We start from the raw sequence: 24,159 nt of genomic DNA, 5'->3' as shown, positions 1-24,159 counted from the left end.
TGGAAATTGAGAGTGTGTAATCTGAATTATTCCTTCAGGTTTCATTATCAATAAACCTAATATAGGAACAACTATAGACTGAATTATCGCTTTACAGAAAATGGGGATGTGAGGGGAAGGGGAACAGATGCAATTTGGTTAAAACTGGTATAATTGTCCCAGTGCAAGAGGGCCCAAAAACCATTCATTTACTCTTTAAAAAACAGCCATGACAAGTCTTGTCCGTACCTAGATTATTACCCTTTAAGTTGCCTTCAGTAGAACTCTTCACCGAATGCCAGAATGTGTACGTGGGGTTTTGCTGTTTATTTTCATTAGCATCTCTGTAATCACATTTGTGGGATGAACAGCTGATGAATGACAAATGTAGAGGAGTCTTTCTAACTTTGCTCTTGTTCTGATTTCAGTGTTGGTAGAGTGCTTAAACTAAACATGAAAGAAAACAAACCCTTAAGCTGTGAAGTTCTTAGGAATGGCATACTGCTACTGTCCACCCACGTAGCTTTTCGCTTAGAGCTTTGTGAGAAATCTGTAACAGCCTCTTTTTTTATTTTTATTTTTTTATTATTTTTTAGCCAAAAATATAATTCTGGCTGGCGTAAAGGTATGTAAAATAGTTCTGTTCTTCGGTGAGCGGGAGGGAAAGGGGCAGCACCACAAAACTAGCTAATCCTAAGTTTCTGAAACTGCCTTTCTGTGGGAAGATTGCAAAACTTATGAGGATCTGGCTACAAAAACTTCAGAATGTCGTAGTGGTATGGTGTGAGTCTTGCATTACTGTGAAATCTGAGTTTTCATACCTTCTTAGATCCTCAGTAGAAGCATTCTGAAGTAGTTCACATGAAATATTTCAGACAACTGCTGATCAGGTATTGAATGCTTTTTTTTTTTTTTCAAAGCCATCTCTCATAAATGGCGAGTAGTATAAATGCAAAAGCCAATCTCTTCAAAATGTTGCCCTATTCTGTCACCTGTCAGAATCCATTTATACAGAATCTGAAACAGTTGCATGTTTTAATCTGACAACTGCTTTTTTTGTTGCTGGGATTAATGTTATTAGAGAAGCCTTTTAACATTGTTTCTTCCAATCACTAAAAAACCATAATAAGTTTGGGAGCTTGTTCAATTACAGATTGCAGTTTTGCATTTTAATTGCGGTGTGGCAGAAATCATCCTCAGTATTTAAATGTTCTCACCTCTGCAAGCTGGGAGGAAAATGTTTAATGAAATTTGTCTTCCAGATCCATTCCTCTCTCTCAAATAGGAAGAGGTCTTTTGGCAAAGAGATTGGAGGAGCTCATTCCTCTATACATTACAACCAGACCTTCTGTGATGCTAGTCTTTACAGCAATTTATACGAGGCTTAATCCATTCTTCTGTGTGCTAACGCAGTAGGTGTGGGTTATTTTATTCTTTCTTAGGCTCTTACAGTCCATGACACCAAGCAATGCACAAAGTGGGATTTAGGGACCAACTTCTTCATCCACGAAGATGACATAATCAGTCAGAGGAACAGGTTGGTCAAGTCTCTGGGGTGAATGTAAGTTGACTATCTCACTTCTTAAATTTAGTAGTGAGGGTCAGGGTGCGTTTCTTCCTTAGACTTTCTCATCCATCTTTGCAAGACCAGAAGATGGCCATGATGTCAGAACATCAGCATGTACTACTGTCCATTGGATACAGCTTTTTTCCTCCGACCTGCTAGGAATTTAAATGTGAAGAAATAAGATTGTCGCTAGGAGCTCTTGTAGGGCATGTGTAATATGAAGTCCAGTTTAGAAAATTCATTTTGTTAAATGCATTAAAAAAAACTATTTTTGTTCTTTCAGGGCTGAGGCCACTCTTCATCACATTGCAGAACTTAATCCATATGTGCATGTAGCAGCATCAACTGTGCCACTAGATGAAAGCATAGATCTGTCTTTCCTAAAGCAATATCAGGTATGTCACTCTTCAACAAAGCAAACAACTTGATCTTTTTTATGTAAGTAAATGAAATTGAAACAAATTTTCAAGTATATTCTGAGATGATTGAAGGAAAGATGTGTTTGGACTAATTAAATGATCCTGCTTGTTTTTTCAAGACTGGAACTGTTTCTGTTCCTAGCAGTTCACATCAATTATGGAATTTTCTGTGACAATAAGTAGTTCCTTGAGATTTGAGATAGAATGTTTTTCTTATTTGCAAAATAAAACTGTGACTTTTTTTTCAGTTATATTGCAGTATGTTCTACCATTGTTTTGTGCATTGTATTTTGTGCAGCAGAAACGCTTTCTGTTCAATTAGGGTACTTATATATGTATGTACCTAATTAGCAGAATGTGAGCTACTCTAGTGGAATGAGGATTTTTTCAGTTGTTCAGCCAGCTGTCTGCTGCCTGTGTGCTTGAGTCAGGATGAGTTGGAATCTCATACTTTTTGGCTGTTGATAATACCCAAGCTAAGCAAATTTCTGAGTGTCTCAGCTGTGCGAAGGAGTGGCTTCTTGGTATGCACTGGTTAGTGTTAGAATATATCAGTACTATTATTTGCTAATTCTAATCTTATAAATCAAGAGATACGTTTTTTTTTTTTTTCAGAAATGACGTATAATTTTCTAAAGTACTGTAATTAGGTTTTGTTTCACAGCTGCAGTAAAAAAGTGAGAATTTGCTGTTCCTGGCCCTGTTCCTCTTATTTCCCCAGCTATTGGAGTGGTAACCCACCTGTTCTAATGAGAAAACTTGACGTGAGACCTCTTTGTGTGTTAAGCAAGGGGAGGAGGAAAGGAGTCTTAGAGGTTCAGAATTCCTAACTTACTAGTTACTAACTTACTAGTACTTTTTCCATCCTTGAAGCATTGATTGTTTTTTGGTGTTTTAGCTTTATTTGTATTCTTTCTCGCAGTGTGTCATATTGACTGAAGTAAGCCTGTCGCTGCAGAAGAAGATTAATGACTTCTGTCATGCTCAGCAGCCACCCATTAAGGTAATAGAAAAATTAAACGGGTCATTAATCCATACAGTGATCATTCTGCAACATGCTCTTTCCAGAAATGGAGAAAGCATGTTGTGAGGTATATAGTTTTCTGCAGATACCGTGTTGATGGAGCAGTGTGATTTTGTGGGGAGTTTGCTGCTACTGTTCTGTGCATATGTTTGATGTTATTTGGGTAACCATAGGTTTGTTCTTTAGAAATAAGTTAGAAAAAAAAAAAAAAAAAATAGTAAAGAAATAGTTGTAACCATTAGCACATAATTCTTGTTCAAAGAGAACAGGGTGAGACTGAATCTGACTGTCGTAGAAATGGCAGTATTTCACTTGTTATTGCTGTGACTCCTGGTTTTTTTGCAGAGGTTCTGAAATGCTAATGAGGTATTCCAAGTCTGTCTTCAATACTGTGCTGTGTAGTCAATGACCCGGGTGTTTGTGACAGATTTTCACCAGATTTTCAGAGCAGAAGTCCCCTCTGCTAGCTTAGGACAAAGTTGGTTGTAAGAATTCATTCCTTTGGCATAAGCTGTTTCTGAGATGCTCACAATTTTTGCTGTTTTGTAGTTCATCAGTGCAGATGTATATGGCATATGTTCACGTCTGTTTTGTGACTTTGGTGATGAATTTGAGGTGTTGGATACAACAGGAGAGGAGCCAAAGGAGATCTTCATTTCAAATATTACGCAAGTAAGGGATAGATGTAATTGTGCTACCATAACCTTGCTTTATTATAAGTCATTAGTGGCTTCATGGCCAACAGTGTGTTCCAGTGTGTTTATTAGCCTGCTAAGGAATTGAAAACTGCATAGCAGAGGCAGAGCAAGCTCCATGTTTGTAATATCTCTCAAAAACAGTCAGTGATAAGTGCTAATACCACAGAGCATACTGATGCCTCCTGGATGTTACTTAAAATGCAGCATCATAATGTTCAGGCTTTTTTAGAGAAAGAAGGAGATAAAATGTGGAGAGAAGAGGATGTAGCCTTGGTGTGGGAATAGGTTAAGTCTTCAAAAGAAGCCCTGAAATACTCCTGAAATTAGCCACTTCTTAGTGAGAAACTGCAGCACATGTAGAGGAGGACTACTGGGATGATAAAAGGGATTGAGAGCCCATGTTGAGAAGATGTGTGTTTGGTCGTTTTAGCTTCTGAAAGCTAAAGTGATGAAGAGATGTTACTGCTAACACTTCCACTGGAAAATATTAGAGAGGCTATCCAGTTGATCTTGTATTTTATAGTGTAAAATTCGCTCCTCTCAATTATGTTGGAAAGTCCAGACTAGAACATTGTTCATCCATTTGCAAGTCTTCTGTCCGGTCCAGATGTAACAGTATCAAACTAGAAGGGGCTGTATAACAAATCATATTTGATCTGAAGTTCATGACATAATGATTTGGTAGCCAGTTCTTTGACTGACTTGATTATTCTCATTAATTACATAAGCCATAGAGAGTTACATGTCATGGCTTGTCCAGGTTGCATGCCACAGTGAGCTTAGTTGCGCCCTATTTCCACTCTCTGCATTGGAAAAAATTGTCATAGATGGCTCCTTTGGTATGGCAGAACTGCGGTGCTGGAAGTATTAGTAACTGCAGTTTCACTAGTCAGAAAAACGTTTTGATAATGTGTGACGTCTTTTCTCTTTGCTAACTTTGCTGCTTTTGCTTTCAGTCAAATCCTGGTATCGTCACTTGCCTTGAAAATCATCCACACAGGCTTGAAACAGGACAGTTCTTAACCTTTCGGGAAGTAAATGGGATGTCGTGTTTAAATGGCACCACGCACCAGATAACAGGTAGAGCGTTGCTGGTTGCAGTGTATGTCTTGGGCTTTTTGTGAGCTCACTATGCTGTTACAGCCAGAAGAGTGCTGGATTGTGCAGAATCTACAGTAAGCTCACAAGAAAAATTGTCTTCTGATATGGAGGTCTTCCTTGTGTAGTCTTAATTTCTTTTCTGTTTAGTAAAGCTTTTCTAAACTTGTCTTGCTGTTTAAGGAGCAGTAGAAACTCCCAGCTAGTGGAAGGTAGCTGGCAGCTTCTGAGGTTACTGTCACCAGTTCGATGACACAACTGTTTGTTTGTTTGTTTTGGGAATTGTGTAAAGCCTGTGCTTCTGTCACTGTTCTGGACTACATCAATGCTGCTGTGTATGTCACTGATTGCCTGGTAGTTCCGTGTGTTACAGTTGAAGCGTAGAGGGATACATCGCTATCGCTCTGTTTCTGAGCATGCTTTTGAAGCAATTCTCATGAATTTCAGTTTACCCTGCTTTTGTTTCTGTCGTGGAGGTCTCTAGGTCTGGTACTCAGTTCCCTTTGCATGCTGGGGAGCCATCTACTTGAGGGGAGTGGGGAGAAGAAGGGAGAGCAGACATAGGAGACTTTCAGTTGTTTTTAATTACTTTGTGGTCTGAGATGAAAGCTGTCCCTTTGAGGGGTGCTTGAGTCTGGTTTTCTCCGGACTTATTTGTTTAGCCAATTCTGGTGCTATGTTCAGTTCTTTCCTGTTAATTATGACCCAGTTTTTGATTTCAGTCTTCATGTCCCACGAATTACCAAAATGTTTTGGTCAGCTTCCTTTATCTGAATAATGCTCCAGGTGGTCTGAGAGGAAAGATTTCATTTGCTTTACTTGGCAGCTGGAGCTTGTTTCTTTATTATTTTTGTTCTAGTCTTCTCTAAAATCTTACTCTGAGTAGTACACTGGATGCTGCTGTGCACAGTCCAAATAGAAGTGAGAGTGATTTCTTTTTGTTACAGAGCTGTGGTCATCAGAATTGTTATTAAAACTACTCTAAAAGGTTTATTTCATAATAGATCATGTGAGACTAATATTTTGGCAGGGAGGGACAATCCCATTAGTTAAGGAGAGTCAGCTGTGTTCATGATTTCAAAGCAAGGCTACCTACTAAAAGATTAGAACATAAAAAGCTTTGGAGGTGTAGAAAGCCTGTTTTGTCCTGTGTAGAATTGTAGCACGTGTTGTCTGTCACTGCCACAGCGTTCTTTCCTCTTTTCAGTGGTGTCACCATACTCCTTCAGCATCGGAAATACATCAGACATGGAGCCTTATTTGCATGGTGGCATAGCTGTCCAAGTGAAGACACCCAAGATGTTTTACTTTGTAAGTGTGTTTGTCAAAGCCAGGTTCTTCAGTGTTAGCAGTGTAAGCATTGAAAGCAGAGTTTAGGAGGTGATTTGGTTACACTTGATTCGTGTTTACATTTAACTTGGGGAGGATGGTGACAATAAATCACAGAGAGTAAGAAATACTTTAAACTCAAAGTTAACTAGTATAGGAAAAATAATATATGGGCAGCCCATTCTTATATGGTAGGGAGCCCATAAAAGCCCACAAATATATGGTTTCTTGGCAGCCTTCTGAGAAAAATTGATGAGTATGTGTGAAAAGGATTGGAAGCTATATGGTGCTGTGTGCCACTTTGGGCCCACAGAAAGTTGAAGCTAATTGCACTTAAATATCCTGCAAGGAAGCTGGAAGTGAGGACCAGCTGCAGCTGATATGAGAATGAGCAGCTCAGGGGATGTATCCTGTCTCTGCAAAGCAGTGGCTTTCAGGTTTTGGTGAGTTGCAAAGATGTACATGCACACAACCAGTTGCTTATAAAATATCCAATAAGTGACCTCAGAGCAGTTGGAGAAATGGGTTTTGCTACTGTGATGTGAAACATCCATTGCACTTTTGACTGACAAAACTTTCAGTTTTGTTTTATGCATCTTTTCTAGTTGTATTTATGAAGGGAGTAAGTATAAATGCTATGAAGAAAAGATAATCACTTCTTAGTCTCTTCAGGGAGAGCATTGGTTTTCTCAAGAAGCAGTAACTGTTGTGTAAAGTGACTGTGTTGCTTTAATGAATTCTGTTTTTCCAGGAACGGTTGGAGAAGCAGCTAACAAATCCAATGTGCCTAATTGCAGATTTTATCAAGCCTGAGGTAATTAATGTATGGAAATTTGAGTGTCAGTGTTGTAACCTTGAAACTACATAGAATATAATCTGCAGCTTTTTATGTGTAATAGTAACCATTTCTAACTTCTACAGTTGTTAAATGTGAGTTTAGAAGATGAAATGGGAGTAGGACATCAGATTATGTGCTCAAACAGAGCATGCATTGTGAGTTAGGTTTCTGGAGGAACTTATTCACTAATTGCACAAATTATATTATAAATTTATAGCTCAACCATCTCTCTGTAAATCTGCTGTGTAAAATATCAGTTTTTGGTAACTCTCTAATGGATGATGGTATAAATGCTTAAAAGAAAGTGTTTTTTCTTTAATGAGCTTTGTTTGATTAAAAAAATAAAATGAGTTCAAAGCCAGGGCAGTATAGAAAAAAAATTAACTGCAGATAAGTGTGAGAACAATTTCTTTTTCCTCTGTAAAATGATTCAGAGGTATTTAAAATCCAAGAGGAAGCTACCTGTTTCTGCCTCCAACACAGTTTAATTGAAATAATATTTTAAAAGTCAGCCATGTACTCATTAAGATGAGTAACTAAAAAAACGTTGATCTAGTGATTTCTTTGATAATGTAAGATCTAACTTGTCTGCTCAGATTTTCTGATGTTGGCCATTAATGCTGGGCTTTGGTACTGAGACTTGGCATAATGCAGTGCATTCTAATGTCTAATTAAGTGAAGATTACTGTTTTTGATGATTTCAGCACTAAATTCTTTTTGAGGACTCTAGTTGGATGTGGGTGACGTGGGTATTCAACAAATACAAGGGGTATTGCAGTACTCCTGAGCAGTATTTCATAAACCGAAACCCATTTTGTAAAACCACTAGCAGAAGATGTTTCAAGTTGGCTTCTTAATGCTACTTTAACATTTTTGGAGCTGAATCGTTTGTATAAACTGTTGGTTTTATCTCCTTCAATTTCAGTATGTGATACATCAACAGCTGTTGTTGTCTTAACAGGCACCTTTGCAAATCCACGTTGCCATGCTCGCATTGAACCACTTTGAGGAGAACTTTGGTCGCATGCCAAACATTGGGTAATGCAGCAGTGTTGTGTTTGCTAAGCCTTGAAACAGGGAGATCTCTACTGCGGCTTGATGTGCAGAGGGGTTCCTTGTCTATCTGGTACTTAGATGACATAGAAATTAAAAGCTGAAATGTAGGTGAAAAATGTTACCAATGTTATCAATGTTAGCTTCTTTAATGCTCAATATTGAAGCCAATGCAAATCTCCAAAATCTTTCTCCTGTATCCAGTGATTCTTTCTCAGTTGATGACATTTTTACATTCCCTCTAAATGTAAAACTGAAGAATACTTGAGTGACCACTCTTGTTTTCACTCTTGTGTCCAGATGCAATCAAGATGCTGAGGAAATGCTGAAAATAGCCATGTCAGTAAGTGAAACCCTGGAAAACAAAGTGAGTAGCAAATGAGTATCATGAGTAATTTCTAATATACTCAGTTGTCTGAAGGTTGTGCCTTAGTTCTTGGCCCTTGTTCTGATCTCTGTATGCATCTTTAGATCAATTTGGTGATTTTCTGAAGGCCGTGCAAGAAGTTATTATGGTATATCAGCACTAGTCCAGCCACGGTTGCCTAAAATATTAGTATTGCACTAGTCCAGCTAGTCCAGCCACGGTTGCCTAAAATGAAAGATGAATTCATGTGGCTGTATTTAGTTTTTAGGTAGCTGCTTGTTGTAAGATCAGGATGTGTAGTGAGTCTGCCTTTGCTGGAAACCATAGTCAGAGTGAGGTAATTTCTTTGTTTTGCTATAGACCAATAGTTTTGACACTGAAGTGGTGACTTGATCAGTTGAATGGATACATACACATTATTGTTTTGTTCTATTTTTAAGCCTCAGGTAAATGGAGATATAGTGAAGTGGCTGTCCAGAACTGCTCGGGGATTTTTAGCTCCTCTGGCGGCAGCAGTGGGTGGTGTGGCTAGCCAGGAGGTCCTGAAAGCAGTAACAGGAAAATTTTCTCCATTGCAGCAATGGGTAAGGCCTTTTTCCTGCAGTACCTTTATTTTAACAGTGATGTGACAAACATGGGGTTGTGTTGCGAGTGTTGAACAACTTCTTTAATGGGGGGTAAAAAGACTTGAGGCTGAACTTAGGAAAAATATGGTGGTTTTGTGCATAGTATAGATGAGCAGGCAGTTTTAACTAAAACTTTTCTATTTAGGATTCAGACGTCGTACTCAGTGTGGCATTCCCAAATGCCACTACTATATACGAGAGCAGTGCTTTCAGGACTCATAGGGCAAACGTCAGAATAAAGTTAAAAGCATCACGGTCCCATTCAGAGGATCACACAATCCTATGCTTACAGACATCACAGTCCAAGTAAAAAGGCTGTGGTTCGGATTTCAGTGACTTCCAGGCATTCCTGTCTGCGAAAATTGTGTGGTAAACTATAATGAGCTATAACAAAATTTCTAGGCTTGGCTGTACACTGAAATGCTTACTTCTTAACAAACTGAAGTTTTTCACAATTCTTTTTGTTTTTACAGTTATATATAGATATGTTAGACATTGTTACTCCTCTAGAAAAGATGGGCTCTGAAGAATTTCTTCCACGGTAAATATAAATACAGTCTGCTTTTTTTTGTGTACTGTTCTCAAGTAAACACAGATGTCTTCTAAAGTTAGTTTAGTGTTGCTTTATGGAGGGAGAGAAGTTTGGGCTTAAAAGTGTGTGTCCTATTTGAGAATGGGAGGAATGGGGATTATAGGGGACTCCGTCTCTTTATTTGCATCAAAACAGAATTTCATAATGACGATACTCCCGTGGAAAAAAATAACTTCCTACTCTTCTGTTTTTGTTTCCTGCCTCTCTTTAGGGGAGATAGGTATGATGCCTTGAGGGCCTGTATTGGAGAATCTCTATGCCAGAAGCTGCATGATTTGAATGTTTTCTTGGTGAGTACAACTGACGCTTAAGGCTTTTGCTAATACTCCACTAGCACAACTGACATCACCTGTCTTGGAGGTAAGAGGTCAGACTTCATTATGTACGTTAAAACAGAGTAAGTGGTCTAAAATTGTCATAAACATTCATGCAATAGACAAGTCCTAAGCTGCATGGCACATAGTGTTCTATGTAATGCTTGACTTCTAGAGCTAGCCTCATAGCTGAGAATGCAGTTGAGTCTTGAAAATCTTAAGTACAAAGGTTGTCCATCTCATCTCTGGACAAGCAGTTTCAATGCCTATTTAATCTTACAAAGGAAAGTATTTATGCCGGGTTAGAACTTTGTCTTCTCAATTTTTGTCCATTATCTATCATTCTACTACTGTACACTTCTAAAAAGAAACTGGCTTTGCCTTGGCAGGAACCTTTTCCTAGAAATCAGCCACTAGTATGTCCCTCTCAAACTTTCTCTTTTCCAGCTAATGGACGTGTAGATCCTTATCTTCTTTTTAGGGCAGGTGTTCCAGCCCCCAGGTTGGACATACCTAATCTTTTTTTTTACTTTTTGTGTTGAAGGGCACAGAACTGAATCCTCTATTCTAGATATAGTCTAGTGACTGCTGAGGAAAGGAAACTAATCACTTCCTCAATCCAGTGGCTGTACTCTTTTTTTTAATATTATTCAGTATGAAGTTTGACTTAATTACTGATTGGTTATACTATTGTCTCGTGTTTAGTTTACTGTTCATCAAGAGCCCATCTCAACAGCAATACTTCCTCCACAGGCACTGCTGTACTTACACGTGCTCCAACTGAGGAGTCTGTGCTTATGTGTGTTGAATTTCATGGAGTTCAAGTCATTCATAATACTCTCCAGAAGATTTCTGAATTGTCTGTGTTACTTTAATTTACTGATCTCACTTGCAAAGACTTCTCTGAAAATTTCATTCTCTTCAGGTTGGCTGCGGAGCAATAGGCTGTGAAATGCTGAAAAACTTTGCACTTCTTGGTGTTGGTACTGGGCAAGATAAAGGGTTGGTAAGTCACATGCATCAGTTAATTTCACACTGCTTATGTATAAGTACTGTAACAAGGAAGAATTAAATACTTAGGCTACTTAAAAAGTGTTAAGTCAAAGCCTTGTTTCAGGTCAGTGTCTGGGCGCAGAGACAAATGGCCTCAGTGTGGAGTAAAATTATGCAATTAGTGGCAGAACACAGTTGGAGTGGCTTTGCTGTATTTTGATTTTAAGAGAAAATGTATGAGAATGGACATTATGAGTATGGACAGAGCTATGGGCCATAGTAAATAATGAGAGGAGTGTTTTGTTTTGACTTCTGTACAGTTTGCTTCAAGAGTATCTCTTAGTGCTACACTTAAATAAACTTCAGCTATTGCTTTTGCCCCTTCTGACTTAGGTTACAATTACAGATCCAGACTTGATAGAAAAATCCAACCTGAACAGACAGTTTCTTTTTCGACCTCATCACATACAGGTAGGCTTTTTTGTTCAATAAACTTCTCGGACTGTTGTTTTGTTTCATTGTTCTGTGTCACCACCGGGAGCTCGACTTCTGAATGTGTGTATCTGTGTCCAGAGACCAGCTGTAATGGAGTCCAGTATATTTTTAAATGATGGCTATGCTGTGTTGGCATTATCACTGGTATCAGTTGAGTAAACCTAACTCATCTGACCTTGATTTGTATTGGTGTCTTTGACTGATGAAATCTCTCAACTGTTCAGAGAAAGAATCAGATTGCAAGTGCTGTGGTGCATCAGAAAGTACCAGGAATTAATATGCCTATTATACCATTGAAATTCAGGGAGAATAAACTAAATAGACAGCAGTAGTAGAAGTTTTCTTGAGCTACTACTACTAACAATACAATTTGACTTAAGTGTTAGCTAGATGCTATGTTTTGTCTTAATTTAGTCTTTATCAAGCAAGTAAATAGCTTGGAAAAAAATACATATGTTCAGTATCAGGCGTGAATGTTTTTTACACCTTAAAAGCAGAGAGAATATCCCTTTATTTGCAAACATGGCACAGCATTAAAAAAGATGGTCCAACCTTGACAGCAGTAGGGAAAAACGATTCCTCTGCCCAAAATCGAGTGGATGGATTTTTTACCTCCTGTCTGTTGGGCAAATCTGGGAATGAATTATGTTTTGGATGGTTAGTTAAATGGAAAGTGAACTCTGCAAGCTTTCAGAAGCCACGCTGTCCTGAGTTCTGGTGGTGGTCTTTAGTGGTGATCTGTAGATAATTGAATACAGTATTTTGAAGTCATAGAAGCGTCAGGTAGGTTGAGAATTCCATTTCAGTTTGGCTTTTGAAACTGGTTTTGTGTGGGACACATAGCTGTAGTGAGATTGTTCATATATATTTGATATCTGTGCTGCACAGTCAAAGTAGCAGTAACAATCTTACCCACTGAAAGTCATGAATTGCACTTAAAAGCATCTTAAAATGCTTTGAGAGTAAGAAAGGCAGCATCTGTTTCAGTTACTGGATACGTTTGTGCTGTGCCATTTATGCACTACTTTAAATAAAACAGAAGACGAAGCCTAAGAGAAATACATGTGAAGGAGCTATGTAAGTAAATAATTTCTTTTATTGTATATTTTGCATTCTAGCATTTTTATTCAAGTGAATTGTCTGATTAGCAAATGAAAGCGATGTTTTTGTGACCAGGTGTGATATTATTGATATCAGAATATTAATAATATATATGCATGTATGTGTATATATTTCAGAAACCTAAAAGCTATACTGCAGCAGAAGCAACTCTGAACATCAATCCTTGCTTAAAAATTGATTCATACATTAATAAAGTTTGTCCAGCCACTGAAAACACTTACAGTGATGAATTCTACACCAAGCAAGATGTGATTGTGACTGCTTTGGACAATGTGGAAGCAAGGAGATACATTGATAGGTAGGTGAACCTCTGTTTTTATGTTTTTAATCACGCTGGATTGCAACTACTTAAAAGATTTGATAGTGTTTCACTCAGATTTACTCTGCTCCTTTGACAAGATTGCTGGCTGGGAGGAGGAAGGGATTTATATTCAGGATGTAAACAACAGGCACCGAACAACCTGATCTACCTGTAGATGTCCCTGTTCATTGCAAGTGTAGCTGTCTTCAGATTGAATTACTTATGCATGGGAATATGTACTTACATTTCAATGTAAAAATCCCTACTTATAAAATGAATTGTAGATTGGCACTGGTTTATGGTGACGTGACGTAACTTGAAGTAGCTCATCTTATTTAACCTGTTCTTTTCTTGAGTTTTAAGCTTTCTGCTGATCTGAAAGGTCCCTAGTGACTGTTTGGGTTGTGCTCTGGTGATGCCTGCAAAGCAGGTGTAGAGATAACTCTGTATCCTGATTATCTGTCTTTTCATATCAGTCGTTGTGTAGCAAACCTGCGTCCTCTGATAGACTCTGGAACCATGGGAACAAAAGGACACACAGAAGTTGTTGTGCCTCATCTGACAGAGTCATATAATAGTCACGTAAGTTGTTTATGACTACCAACTTTTGCTGTAGCTAGTCCAGTGGTACAGTATGATTCTTTAATTGTTTATGTATCTGTCTAAAATAAGTGGCTTATTTGACTTGTTCAGATTCAGTCCTATTAGGAAGTAATTATTTCCTTGGATTCTGAAGAAAAGCTCCATGAGAAATAAAATTTGAGCAGACTGGTGGTACTGTGCCCTCTACCTACCTGGTGATTACATCTAGGCCAATAATTAAAAGCTCTGTGAATGATGAAAGAAATCTTATCCCCTCTTTTGAAAGGGGAGGGAGAAAATTTTGTAATGTAACTCACAGTCTTGAAGTGATGCCTTGGACAAATTTGAGTTCATTTGAATAAGGTCTGAATACCGCATCAGGCCAAAGAAGGACTTCCTTCTTGCATGACTTAAGTGCTTGACAAGAAGTTGACTGTATTTTTTCCCCCAAAGATCCCTTCAAAGTAAGAACGCAAGCTGTTTTTTTGCTTGTGGTTTTCTTTCTTTGAGCTATTTTCTGCCTGTTTGTTCTGTTCTTGGTGATACTATCTCTAAAGGCAGGCAGGAGAAACACAAGTCTCAGTAGTAGACATTAGTCTGCATGTTTGTATGAAGATGCATATCAGTTCTTTGTAAATGGAGGGGAAGGAAGTTACCCCCAAACCCTTGCGGTTTTCCACAACTTAAGTTCCTATGAAAGTGCTACACTTGCCATGCAGCACTGATGTTGATAATTCTTACAGCTTTACTGTAGTCCATGGAAAAAAAATGTTTCAGGCTTTGTGAGACAGGGTGGTTTTACCTTGCAAGTGTATGTGAATGTGAGCTGCACACCTGGGATAAACTGGCTGGTAATTACTTCTGCTCTTTGTGTGTTAGGATTGAGTTTTACTTCCTGTGTTGTTCAGATGCTTCTTCATAAAACAAAATTTGTTTTATCCTTCTTTGTTTAGGCATAAATGAGCTACCTTGTATTTTATAATAGTGGTGTTGGAAACTTGTGTAGCCTTGAAGTTCCTGGTCCTATCATTGGTAATAAACTTTATTAAGCCTTCCCTTACAAACAATTCCCCTTAAATATAGCGGGATCCACCAGAAGAGGAAATACCTTTTTGCACCTTGAAGTCTTTTCCAGCTGCCATTGAACATACAATACAGTGGGCAAGAGATAAGGTAAGGAAATAAGTTCCCAGGCTTTTGAAATGACTGTGTATTTGAGAAGGTGAGGTATTTGAGGTACTTGGTGTTAAATGCCATGTTGTTCTTTTTTATTTTCTAGTTTGAAAGTTTGTTTTCTCACAAGCCTTCATTGTTTAACAAGTTTTGGCAGACCTATCCATCTGCAGAGGAAGTTTTACAGGTAGGAGAATGTTGCCTGGGTAAAATCTGGAGTTTGAACTAATGCTTTAAACATTTTGTTTCCATTTATATTAAGTACGATTTGTTTTCTGACTTTGTTCGTATTTTCTGAAAACTTATTTGGCCAAGGCGTTTGGTGATGTTTCATAGGATTTTTCTGCTGTCACTAAGAGCTAGTCTTGTATGTGGCCCGTACATGATACAGGAATTAAAAACAGAGGGGTTGTTAGCAAGAACAGTAAGTATCATAAGTGCAGTCAGCTGGGAAAAAATGAAGGGAAGATGTACTTCTGAGTGAACTTGATTACCTAATAGATCAGACTTGCACACTTATCTGTTTGTGTCTATAATGGCTAATGGTCATTTGGACAAGGAAGTTGGAAGTAAAACAAGCGGACAGCAGTTCTGTGGAGAACCCATAGGGAAGAGATCACATGAAGGTTAATGTTCACAAAGCGACCTTCCCTTTCCTTTTACCCACAACTCAATAAGGTCATACTTGCTGTTTCACTTTTGTGACTAATCTTTTTAAATATTTGTTTATTTTTCTGTATCTGTTTATCTGTTTTCTGTATCTAGAGAATGAAATCAGGGGAGAGTTTAGAAGGCTGTTTTCATGTTATTAAAACACTCAGCAGAAGACCCCGAAATTGGACTCAGTGTGTGGAACTTGCAAGAGTAAAGTTTGAGAAGTATTTTAGCCACAAGGTAGGTAACTAGGGTGTGGAAATGGGGCACCTGTGGACTGACAGGGACATGGTACCCTTGAATAAATAGTTTTCCAAGTCTTTGCATGTGTTTCCTTCTCTTCTTCATTAATAACAAGCTTTGCTTGAAATCTAAAACTATTGCATCCCTACCTCTTTTTTACTGTAGAGATTTTTGGGAGGATTATTTTTTTTTTTTTTTTTTTGACTATTCTATTAACTATTTCCTAATAGCTCTATCTAGGATTCTCCATTCAGTTCTGTTGGCATTTTTCCCAACTGACTAGGTATCTTTTATTAAAGTACAGTACCTTTCATTATCTCCCACTACACTTTGTGTTACTCAACTCTTTGTATACTTGATTTTTCTTAAAGCTATCAAAGAAAGGTTGGCTGAAATATGGGCCACTTATTCTTCAAGTGTGATCCACAATTTTGCTTCAAGTGTGTTTGGGGGAGGATGGGGGGAATTCTGTAGTAAAGAAGTGTATATTAATAAAAGTACCACATCTGTGTTGTGATGACAGTTGTTAGATTTTGAAAATGTTGCTTTCCCAGTTGTGAATTTGTATGCCAGAATCCTGTAGGTGTGATAAGGTTGGGGAAACACTCTGCTTACTGTATTATTTTGCTTGGACCTGGGACTGGTGAGGTGAGAGGTGGGGTCTTAGATTTTCTTAACTCTTTAAGACTTGTGGTACATATTGGAGAGCCTTAAAAGATGTGTAAAGATTTCATGTTATTACTAAAAAGGAGATTTTGATTTTGTGATGTTGCGTCAGCCTGACAAACTGCTAAAGCCACTGTCTTTCCTTCTAGGCTCTTCAGCTTCTTCATTCATTTCCCCTTGATACACGGTTAAAAGATGGAAGTAAGTGCAAACACCTCCGTGTGCCTCCTGTGAATTCATGGCACGTGTCATGTGTTGCTGTTGTAGGACTTCATCTTAACTCTGTCTTCTAACCAGGTTTGTTCTGGCAGTCACCAAAGAGGCCGCCTTTCCCAGTGAAGTTTGATTTTAATGATCCTGTGTAAGTATTGCTCTGCATTTTAAAATACCCTGTGAAGCTGACCCCATAGTAGAGCAGTGGCATTATGGCACTGCAAGTTGGGCTGATAATTTGATGTGTACTAGTGCAGAGTTTTATATAGTTGCAGACTGAGTGAACCATCTTGAACTTTTACTACAGGTAATTTAACTCTGACATGAGATCAGAGGGTGCTAGGAGAAGTTCTGACAATATCTACCTAGCATGAAAAGGCTTAGAACAACAGATTTTGTTTACTGTGTGACTAAAGAAACACTCCTCATTCTCTGTGTGGGTGAAAATTGAGATCATTCTTAAGTATCAGAGAATTTTTGAGGTGAAGGTTTTTATCCACGCATTAATGTTGTGTAAGATTTTGTAGTTGCTCTCTTGACTGCAGGGGTTACGAAAATACAGTTAATCCTAGCATTAAATAACTTCACACTCATAAAATGTCACTTAATCTTGGGGAAGACTTCTGAGGACCTCAAAATCTTTATTTTAGACAATGTGCTCTGAAGGTTAGAAATTCTTTTTCTCTGTGTATATTTGCAAGATCTCTGTGAATATAATTGCAAATGTGCATGTGGGTAATTGAAACTTAAAAAAATTAAAAATTATCTTCCACTGTAGGCACTATGATTTCATTGTGAGTGCAGCAAAACTCTTCGCTACAGTGTACTGTGTTCCTTTCACAGAACAGGTAATCAATACTGCAGTAGTGTTCTTATCTCATAACCTGGGTATATACTCATACAATTTTGATCCAGCATCCGGTTGCCTGTCCTTTGCAAAACTAAAATGATTCTTAATCTGCCCATCAGCATGGGTTATTCAGCAGCTGTTTATACATATTTGTCTTCATTTGAATTACAAACCAGAAAAATGCATGAGTAGTTCAGGTTAGGTATTTTCAGTAAGCTCTTAAGTCGTAAATCCTTATTTTGACAGACTTTTTCCTATGTAATATAATAACTGCATTGAAAGATCTTTTTCAGGCATTTTTAAAGCATATTAGGAATCTTGCTGAGGAGTTATTATTTTAGTTATTTTTGCTACTTACAGCCGCTTTGTTGCTTGCTTATCCTTTTTCATGCTAGCCTTTGTCTTGTCTAACTGGATCTTCTTGCAAGTCACACGTTTACATTTTGCTTCTTATGTCCTTAACTACTTCAAGTATTGTGCACGAGTAAGGTTCCCTTATGTGCAATTAGGAGACCCTGGACAGAGCTGTGCCATCCAGGTGCTGTGCAGTAAGGCTGATGCCAGGCCAGTCAGACTTGCTGTGCATTGCAGAGCAAAATTCCCAGGAAAACTGTCCTGCCATTTGTGCTGCAAACAGCAAAAATCAAAATATAACAAGTGTTTATGCTGTCTTGGAGTGTCCCAGTTGTTTTCAGTACTCTGTGAACAAACACATACCATTTTAACATCATATAAAATGTATTGTGTTTTTTTAATGCTTGGACTTAATTTTTTTTATACCTATTTTTACATGCATCTCTATCAGTGCAGCTATCATGCTGTATTTCATACATATCTGACATTTTGTACAAATAAATTTTTGCCTCTACATATTGATATGGCTACAGGAGTAATCTGATTTCCCAGAGGTATAAGTTTGGCTCAGTTTGCTAAGTGCTAGGCACTTCATTCCTCTGCAGGTCTTGTGCACTGTAAACCTCATCTGAAGTTTCAGTGATGATGTTTCAGTGAAACACCACCGTCTGCTTCTGGGATTATTTTCGTATTTGGTATTCTTTTAAATGGTCCTGCAAACAAAGTCTCTTTGCAGAGGGTTTTTTCAGTTGATATAAATTGAAATCATTTTTTGTTTGTTTGTTTGTTTTCAAAACAATAATAGGATTTGTCAGAAGAAACTATTCTGAAGATAACTTCGTCTGTGGAGGTACCAGAGTTCAGACCTTCAAACAAAGTAAGTATGATTTTAAGTTCCCAGAAAACATAATCCACACAGTGTTGCTTATCTCCACTACTCTGTGCTTTAATGCTGGTCTGAAATAAACATGAATGAAAATGAATTTTGGGGAAACAAGTATGGGACATGTAGGACTGCTTCAGCTTGATCGATCTAGGGTGTCTGTGCACCAGATGCTAACTGCAAAGTGGATTTTTTGGGGGGGGATTGTGCAAATGACTTGTAGCTTTTTCAGTGCACGTGTGATGCTGAGTCAGTAAGGTTTTTAAGTTTATACAAGGTTGTATTTATGTAATAAAAGTAGAAAAATGTGCTTCATGAGCAACTCTAAAGCCATCCTTGGTTAGAGAAAACTTGTAATTTCTCTCTAGGTAGTTTTATGGAAGTATCTTTACTTTTATGTTTGTTTTTTAAGTGTTAACTTCAAAATAGCTGAAGTGTTATTGTGCGGTGGTTAGCATTTGTTACCACTCAAAAGTCATAGATAACGTTTCCCAAGGTAGTTTCATGTTTTCTTGCCCAGTGTTAATACTTGCCTTGTGAATGCCTGCATCATGAAACAAAAAACTGTTTTGACATAGAACCACAAAATGGCTGATGTATGTAAAGATCTCTGGCAGCTGTCTATTCCAATGCAAACATTGTTTCCCATGGAATTTTGAGTGCTTCAGTTTGTTCCTTTATCCCCATGTCCTGTCACTGGGCACCAATTAAGAGTCTGGCTCTGTACTTCCTTGCTACCAAATATTTATATACTTTGATCCTGCTGAGCCTTCTCTTCTCTAGGCTGAACAGCACCAGTTCTCTCAACCTTTCCTGATATGAGAGATGCTCCACTGCCCTAATGATCTTTATGCCTCTTGGCTGGACTTGCTCTAGTAAGTCCATGTCTCTCATACCTGGGTGGGGAAGACTGCAGGGAACATAGAAAATTTAGTAGACTTACTTTGTACAAAGTGCGTGTATTTTATTCCTTTAAACACTACGCACTTGCAGGTCGTACAGACTGATGAAACTGCAAGAAAACCCGATCATATTCCAGTCAGCAGTGAGGATGAAAGAAATGCTGTTTTCCAGCTGGAGAAGTCTATACTGTCCAATGAAGCTCTGCAAAGTGAGTAGTGCATACTAGTTTTCTAGCTTAGTGACATCTTGCAATTGCACTGCATTCAGGTCTTTGGATAAAGCAGTTGTTTAATTCTGTAAGAAGTAGGTAGCTGATTGCTAAGCTTTCTGAAGTACTGTGCAGGTAATTGTCCTAATTGCTTGACCTGAAAACTTGCAGGCATCTTGTAATTCAGTGTTATATGATTCTCTGCTATGTTACCATGTAAGGACAGCTGTGCTAACTGTGAGCAGGTACTGGCACATTAAACTTGAAGGAAGAGAAAGATCCTGAGTAGATTACAGCTGGATATTTTAGTTCAGCATGAGAAGGCTGAGAGTTACTTCTTGCAGGAATCAATCTGAAATTGTCCTAAATTGTGAAGGCTGATAATCTTCATCAGTATCTTTTAGTTATGTTAAAATGTGCATTTTTGAATCTTGTTGCATTTGGTAACATTAAGAGGTCATTGTGCAAGAACTGCATTTGTGCATCTGTAGGCCATGAGGGCTAAAACCTCCGCAGTGGAGAGATTATTTTAGCTCTGGCCCATCCCATGGAGAGCCCTAATCTCTGTCTACCATGCTTCTGAGTTCATACCAATATAGTTGCATATAAACAAAGCTCATAGAGGGAATTCTTATAGGAGAAGAGCTATATGAGTAGAGTTTAATAAGAAACATCCACAGGACCATCCAAAATTAATTCATGGTGTTGAAAGGAAAACAGTATTCTGGACCTCTTGATAATTCATGTGTTGCTCACATCTAACAATAACCATGGCAGGTGCTGGTATGGGAATTTCCCCTTCTAGCATGGAAAGGCAAGTACAATTATAAGTTGAGTACCAAGCTCCAGAACATGAAAAATATCTGTTGAAGTTCTAATTGCCTGTAACTTAAGCTTAGGATCCTTTTGTTTTTCTAATAATCATTTTTGTTTTTCGTCCACGTACAGATGACTTAGAAATGAAGCCCATTGCCTTTGAAAAAGATGATGATAGTAACGGACATGTAGATTTCATAACAGCAGCATCAAACTTGCGAGCCAAGATGTACAACATTGAACCAGCTGATAGATTCAAAACAAAGCGCATTGCTGGCAAGATTATTCCTGCAATTGCAACAGCTACTGCTGCAGTTTCAGGGCTGGTGAGTATGCTTCTAAAAATAGTGAATGTAGTATTTCTTTCAGTTACTGTTCTTTGCCTAAAACCACTGCTATCTGGATATTCGTTAATGCTATGCTGACAGAACCTCTTTTAAGAAGCAGGCTTAAAAATCAGTATGAATACATCATTGTGATCTCTACTATAATGGTAGTTATTAGTCTGATAGGTAATAAATACTTTTATCTCAAACGTGGATTTCGTTGTGATTTAACCTGGCAGAGCAGGCAGCTGAGCATCACACACCCATTTTGCATATTCCCCTGCAGTGGGTTGGCTGAGTGATTTAGGGGAAAAAAGGTAAAACTCTTGGGTTGTGGTAAGGGTTGAATAAGAAGGGTTGTACATCACTTCCCTTTTTCTCCCTGCACTCCTAATTACCACCTGCCAACCAGTGCTCAGCCAGTCTCTGAACGACTCTCCCCAGTATTATTGTTCAGCATGGCACCATACAGTATGAAATATCCCTTTGGCCAGTTTGGGTTGGCTGTCCTGGTTCTGTTCCCACCCATCTCCTTGTGCACCCCCTGCTCCTCACTGGCACGATGGTACAAGAGGCTGAAATGTCCTTGACTTAGTGTAAGTACTGCTCGGCAACAACTCAAACTTCAGTGTAGTATCTGCACGATTTTCCTCCTAAATTTAAATCACAGCACTACATCTGCTACTACCGTGGTCAAAACTGGGACATATTCTTCAATTTTTCTTGTGTAGCAGTACAGAAGGTCCGTCTGGTTTTAGCTGTAGTCAACCCTCGGTGCTTTTGTTTCTGATCCTTTCCTGATCATTCCTTTCTCATTGTCCAGAAAGAGGAATAATAGAGTTTTGGTTTGTTTTCTGCACTTAACAGCTTCCATCAGAGTGCTAGTGTCAAGAGTAGTAAGGATCTGTTCCACAGTAGTTCACATCCATGCACCTCAACAGAACTACATGCTTTGTTGGGAGTGTCTAGAATTGTAAAAGTTTGCAGGAGTTCCTGCAGAAGGAGTATTTCTGAACAGTTTAAGTAATTGCAGCAGAGTTGGTTTCTGTGGCGTATTTGGTTTGCATCTTCATATGCGATTGAATCTGTGGGTTGTACAAAGGCTCATCTCAACAACGCATATTGCTTATTGTTGTGTGGTCTGTTAACTAAATTAGTGTTGATGATACAACACCTGTTTTTGGTCTTAGGAAACACGTGATTGTTATTTATTGCAGGTTGCACTGGAACTCATCAAAGTTGTGGGTGGTTACCCAGCTGATGCATACAAGAACTGTTTTCTGAACCTAGCCATTCCCATAATGGTCTTCACAGAAACAGCTAAAGTAAGAAGAACTGAAATCAGGTAGGAAGGATGATGGTAGAAGGGTAATATTCTGGAAGCATGCTATTTGTCACTTAAAACAAGTGCAAGACATGTACAGTTATTAAGTTCAGAATCAGATCAGTGCTGTATGTGTGCGTGTAGCAGAAATGCGGTGGAATCAAAGTTCGCATTCAAATTCTGGTCTAATGTTACGGATATTTGAGGTTGAAGATTGGTCACTTAGTGCTTGCTATCAAGCTCCATTAGCCATTTACTACTAACAATGTAACTGAAATTCTCAGTACTGCCAAGGATGTCCAATAATGCATCTCTTGAGAACTCCTTGTTTGGAAATGCAGCTGATAAACACTTCTGTCCTAATTTTAAAACTAGTGGTTTTAAGGGTTTATTTTGCTTTTCAGTGGAAGCTGTTGGTAGCTAGGCTCTAAAAATCTAGATGAGATAAATGTGTCACCTGCTTATTAATAAACATCCTGTATGCTCAGACTGTAACGTGTGGTCAGTACAAAACCTGTTTTTCAACAGGCCTGAAAACAGAAAGTTCATTACCCAATACTGTGTTCACTTGGAGTCAGGTTTTGTCTTGTGCTTAGGCAGGTGAAAGAGCTGGAGAAGTGGCATCAGGGAGGGAAGAGATTAAGATAAAACTGCAAATCATGGGAAGAGGTAGCAATTTTTTGATATATAGTTAAAGGAAATGCCTGAGTTCACATTCTAAAGTAACAAAGAATCATTCTTTCTTTAAAACAGAAATGGGATATCATTTACCATCTGGGACAGGTGGACAGTTTATGGAAAGGAGGATTTTACACTGTTGGACTTCATAAACGCTGTCAGAGTAAGATACCTATTGCACTGGGTTAATGCAAGATGAGAAGATAGAACCTTCTTGTTTGGGGTTATTGGCTTTTTTGCATTTGTCAAATTATTATTTAAACCAGAATAATTCTAGAAAAAATTGATGTCAATGGGAGGTTGAGTCTAAGTAAAATACATCCCAAGTTCTTTGTTAATCCACTCGTTCAATTGTATATTAATAACACATCAGTGTCCATGCATTAGCATATTTTCTGCCTGAGATCTATAGTTTTCAGTCATTAGATGTAGTATGAACATCGGTTGTACCTGCTGGTCTGTGCAGTCAGCGCAGTCCTTTAATGTGCTTTGTGAATTCCAGGAGAAATACGGAATTGAACCAACTATGGTTGTACAGGGAGTCAAAATGCTGTATGTTCCTGTGATGCCAGGTCACATTAAAAGATTAAAGCTGACGTAAGTATAACTGGAAAATGGATCTAGATACGTGAGTGCACCTACAAATCATGTTGACTGGTATAACACAAGATTGTGGGTCTGACAGCAGTGTTTTCTCCCCAAGCATTTGCTAGTTACTTATATTTGGGAATTGAATATTTGGGGGCTGGAGGAGAAGGTAAGTTAACTTAGTGTTGAGGAAGAAGATTTAAAAATGCTGCTCTAACTGATGGACGCTGGCATGAGAAGCCAAAGAAGTCTGACAATTTTGGGGAGAAATAATATGCTTTGGTTTTAACAGAATAAGACAAACTGATCCTTTTTAATCAGGCTTAGAACTCATGGTGATATTTATCAGCTTAGTCCAGAAAGCAGAAGACATTCAGGAAGGAATGAACGTGTTGGTTGCAGATTGAGATTTATGGTACTCTGTTAAAGTTTGTGGTAATTCCTTCAGGTTGTAGCTCACTTCAGCCCTTTTAAAACTGAAAAGTTTGCAAGGGTTTGCAGTGATGTGTCCTGATAGGAAATCAGGGCACATCGAGTTGGAAGGTATGAGGGCAGAGCATTATTTTTTTATTGCTAGGCCTTTGCAAAAGGGTAGCTAGATGTGATTCATATATATGTTGATTGAACTTTGCTAGCTCAAAATTTGTCAATCATAGCTCTTCTGGAGCGTATGCTGGTCAGTGCTCACTGACATTGCTGAGTAAATAGTTGCATTGATCAGTTGTCTGCTTGAGACAAAAGATCTACTTGAGAGAAAGTAGTATACATGTGAGCAAAGGGATGACTTTGATGTGGAGAAGAGTCCAAAATTGATGCTACCTTTAGGGTGCCTGGCATATAGCCTACCTCAGAATAAATTGCTTATGTTCCTTCTTACATGGCT

At 38.3% G+C, this 24,159-nt stretch overlaps 1 protein-coding gene across 2 annotated transcripts in view; it reads left to right on the top strand.

Annotated features, from left to right (window-relative positions):
* Positions 1-24,159, top strand: part of UBA6 (ubiquitin like modifier activating enzyme 6) — a 29,659-nt gene that overhangs the window by 3,792 nt on the left and 1,708 nt on the right. The window contains exons 5-33 of one of the 2 annotated variants that reach the window (XM_048942697.1): positions 576-604; positions 1,422-1,516; positions 1,830-1,941; positions 2,888-2,968; positions 3,539-3,661; positions 4,644-4,767; positions 5,993-6,096; positions 6,866-6,928; positions 7,914-7,990; positions 8,306-8,372; positions 8,813-8,956; positions 9,472-9,539; positions 9,802-9,880; positions 10,830-10,910; positions 11,291-11,368; positions 12,631-12,812; positions 13,292-13,397; positions 14,481-14,570; positions 14,677-14,757; positions 15,336-15,464; positions 16,283-16,334; positions 16,431-16,494; positions 17,125-17,194; positions 18,356-18,427; positions 19,427-19,544; positions 20,493-20,686; positions 21,904-22,031; positions 22,764-22,851; positions 23,191-23,285. In XM_048942697.1, coding sequence (XP_048798654.1) covers positions 576-604; positions 1,422-1,516; positions 1,830-1,941; positions 2,888-2,968; positions 3,539-3,661; positions 4,644-4,767; positions 5,993-6,096; positions 6,866-6,928; positions 7,914-7,990; positions 8,306-8,372; positions 8,813-8,956; positions 9,472-9,539; positions 9,802-9,880; positions 10,830-10,910; positions 11,291-11,368; positions 12,631-12,812; positions 13,292-13,397; positions 14,481-14,570; positions 14,677-14,757; positions 15,336-15,464; positions 16,283-16,334; positions 16,431-16,494; positions 17,125-17,194; positions 18,356-18,427; positions 19,427-19,544; positions 20,493-20,686; positions 21,904-22,031; positions 22,764-22,851; positions 23,191-23,285 — 2,794 coding nt within the window. The remainder of the gene's footprint in view (positions 1-575; positions 605-1,421; positions 1,517-1,829; positions 1,942-2,887; positions 2,969-3,538; positions 3,662-4,643; positions 4,768-5,992; positions 6,097-6,865; positions 6,929-7,913; positions 7,991-8,305; positions 8,373-8,812; positions 8,957-9,471; positions 9,540-9,801; positions 9,881-10,829; positions 10,911-11,290; positions 11,369-12,630; positions 12,813-13,291; positions 13,398-14,480; positions 14,571-14,676; positions 14,758-15,335; positions 15,465-16,282; positions 16,335-16,430; positions 16,495-17,124; positions 17,195-18,355; positions 18,428-19,426; positions 19,545-20,492; positions 20,687-21,903; positions 22,032-22,763; positions 22,852-23,190; positions 23,286-24,159) is intronic. The other variant, XM_048942698.1, reaches the window with a different exon arrangement.

This window comes from Lagopus muta, chromosome 4, assembly GCF_023343835.1.
Source record: "Lagopus muta isolate bLagMut1 chromosome 4, bLagMut1 primary, whole genome shotgun sequence".
In the NCBI taxonomy this organism is placed as follows: Eukaryota; Metazoa; Chordata; class Aves; order Galliformes; family Phasianidae; genus Lagopus; species Lagopus muta.
This window is presented reverse-complemented; position numbering and strand designations above follow the sequence as displayed.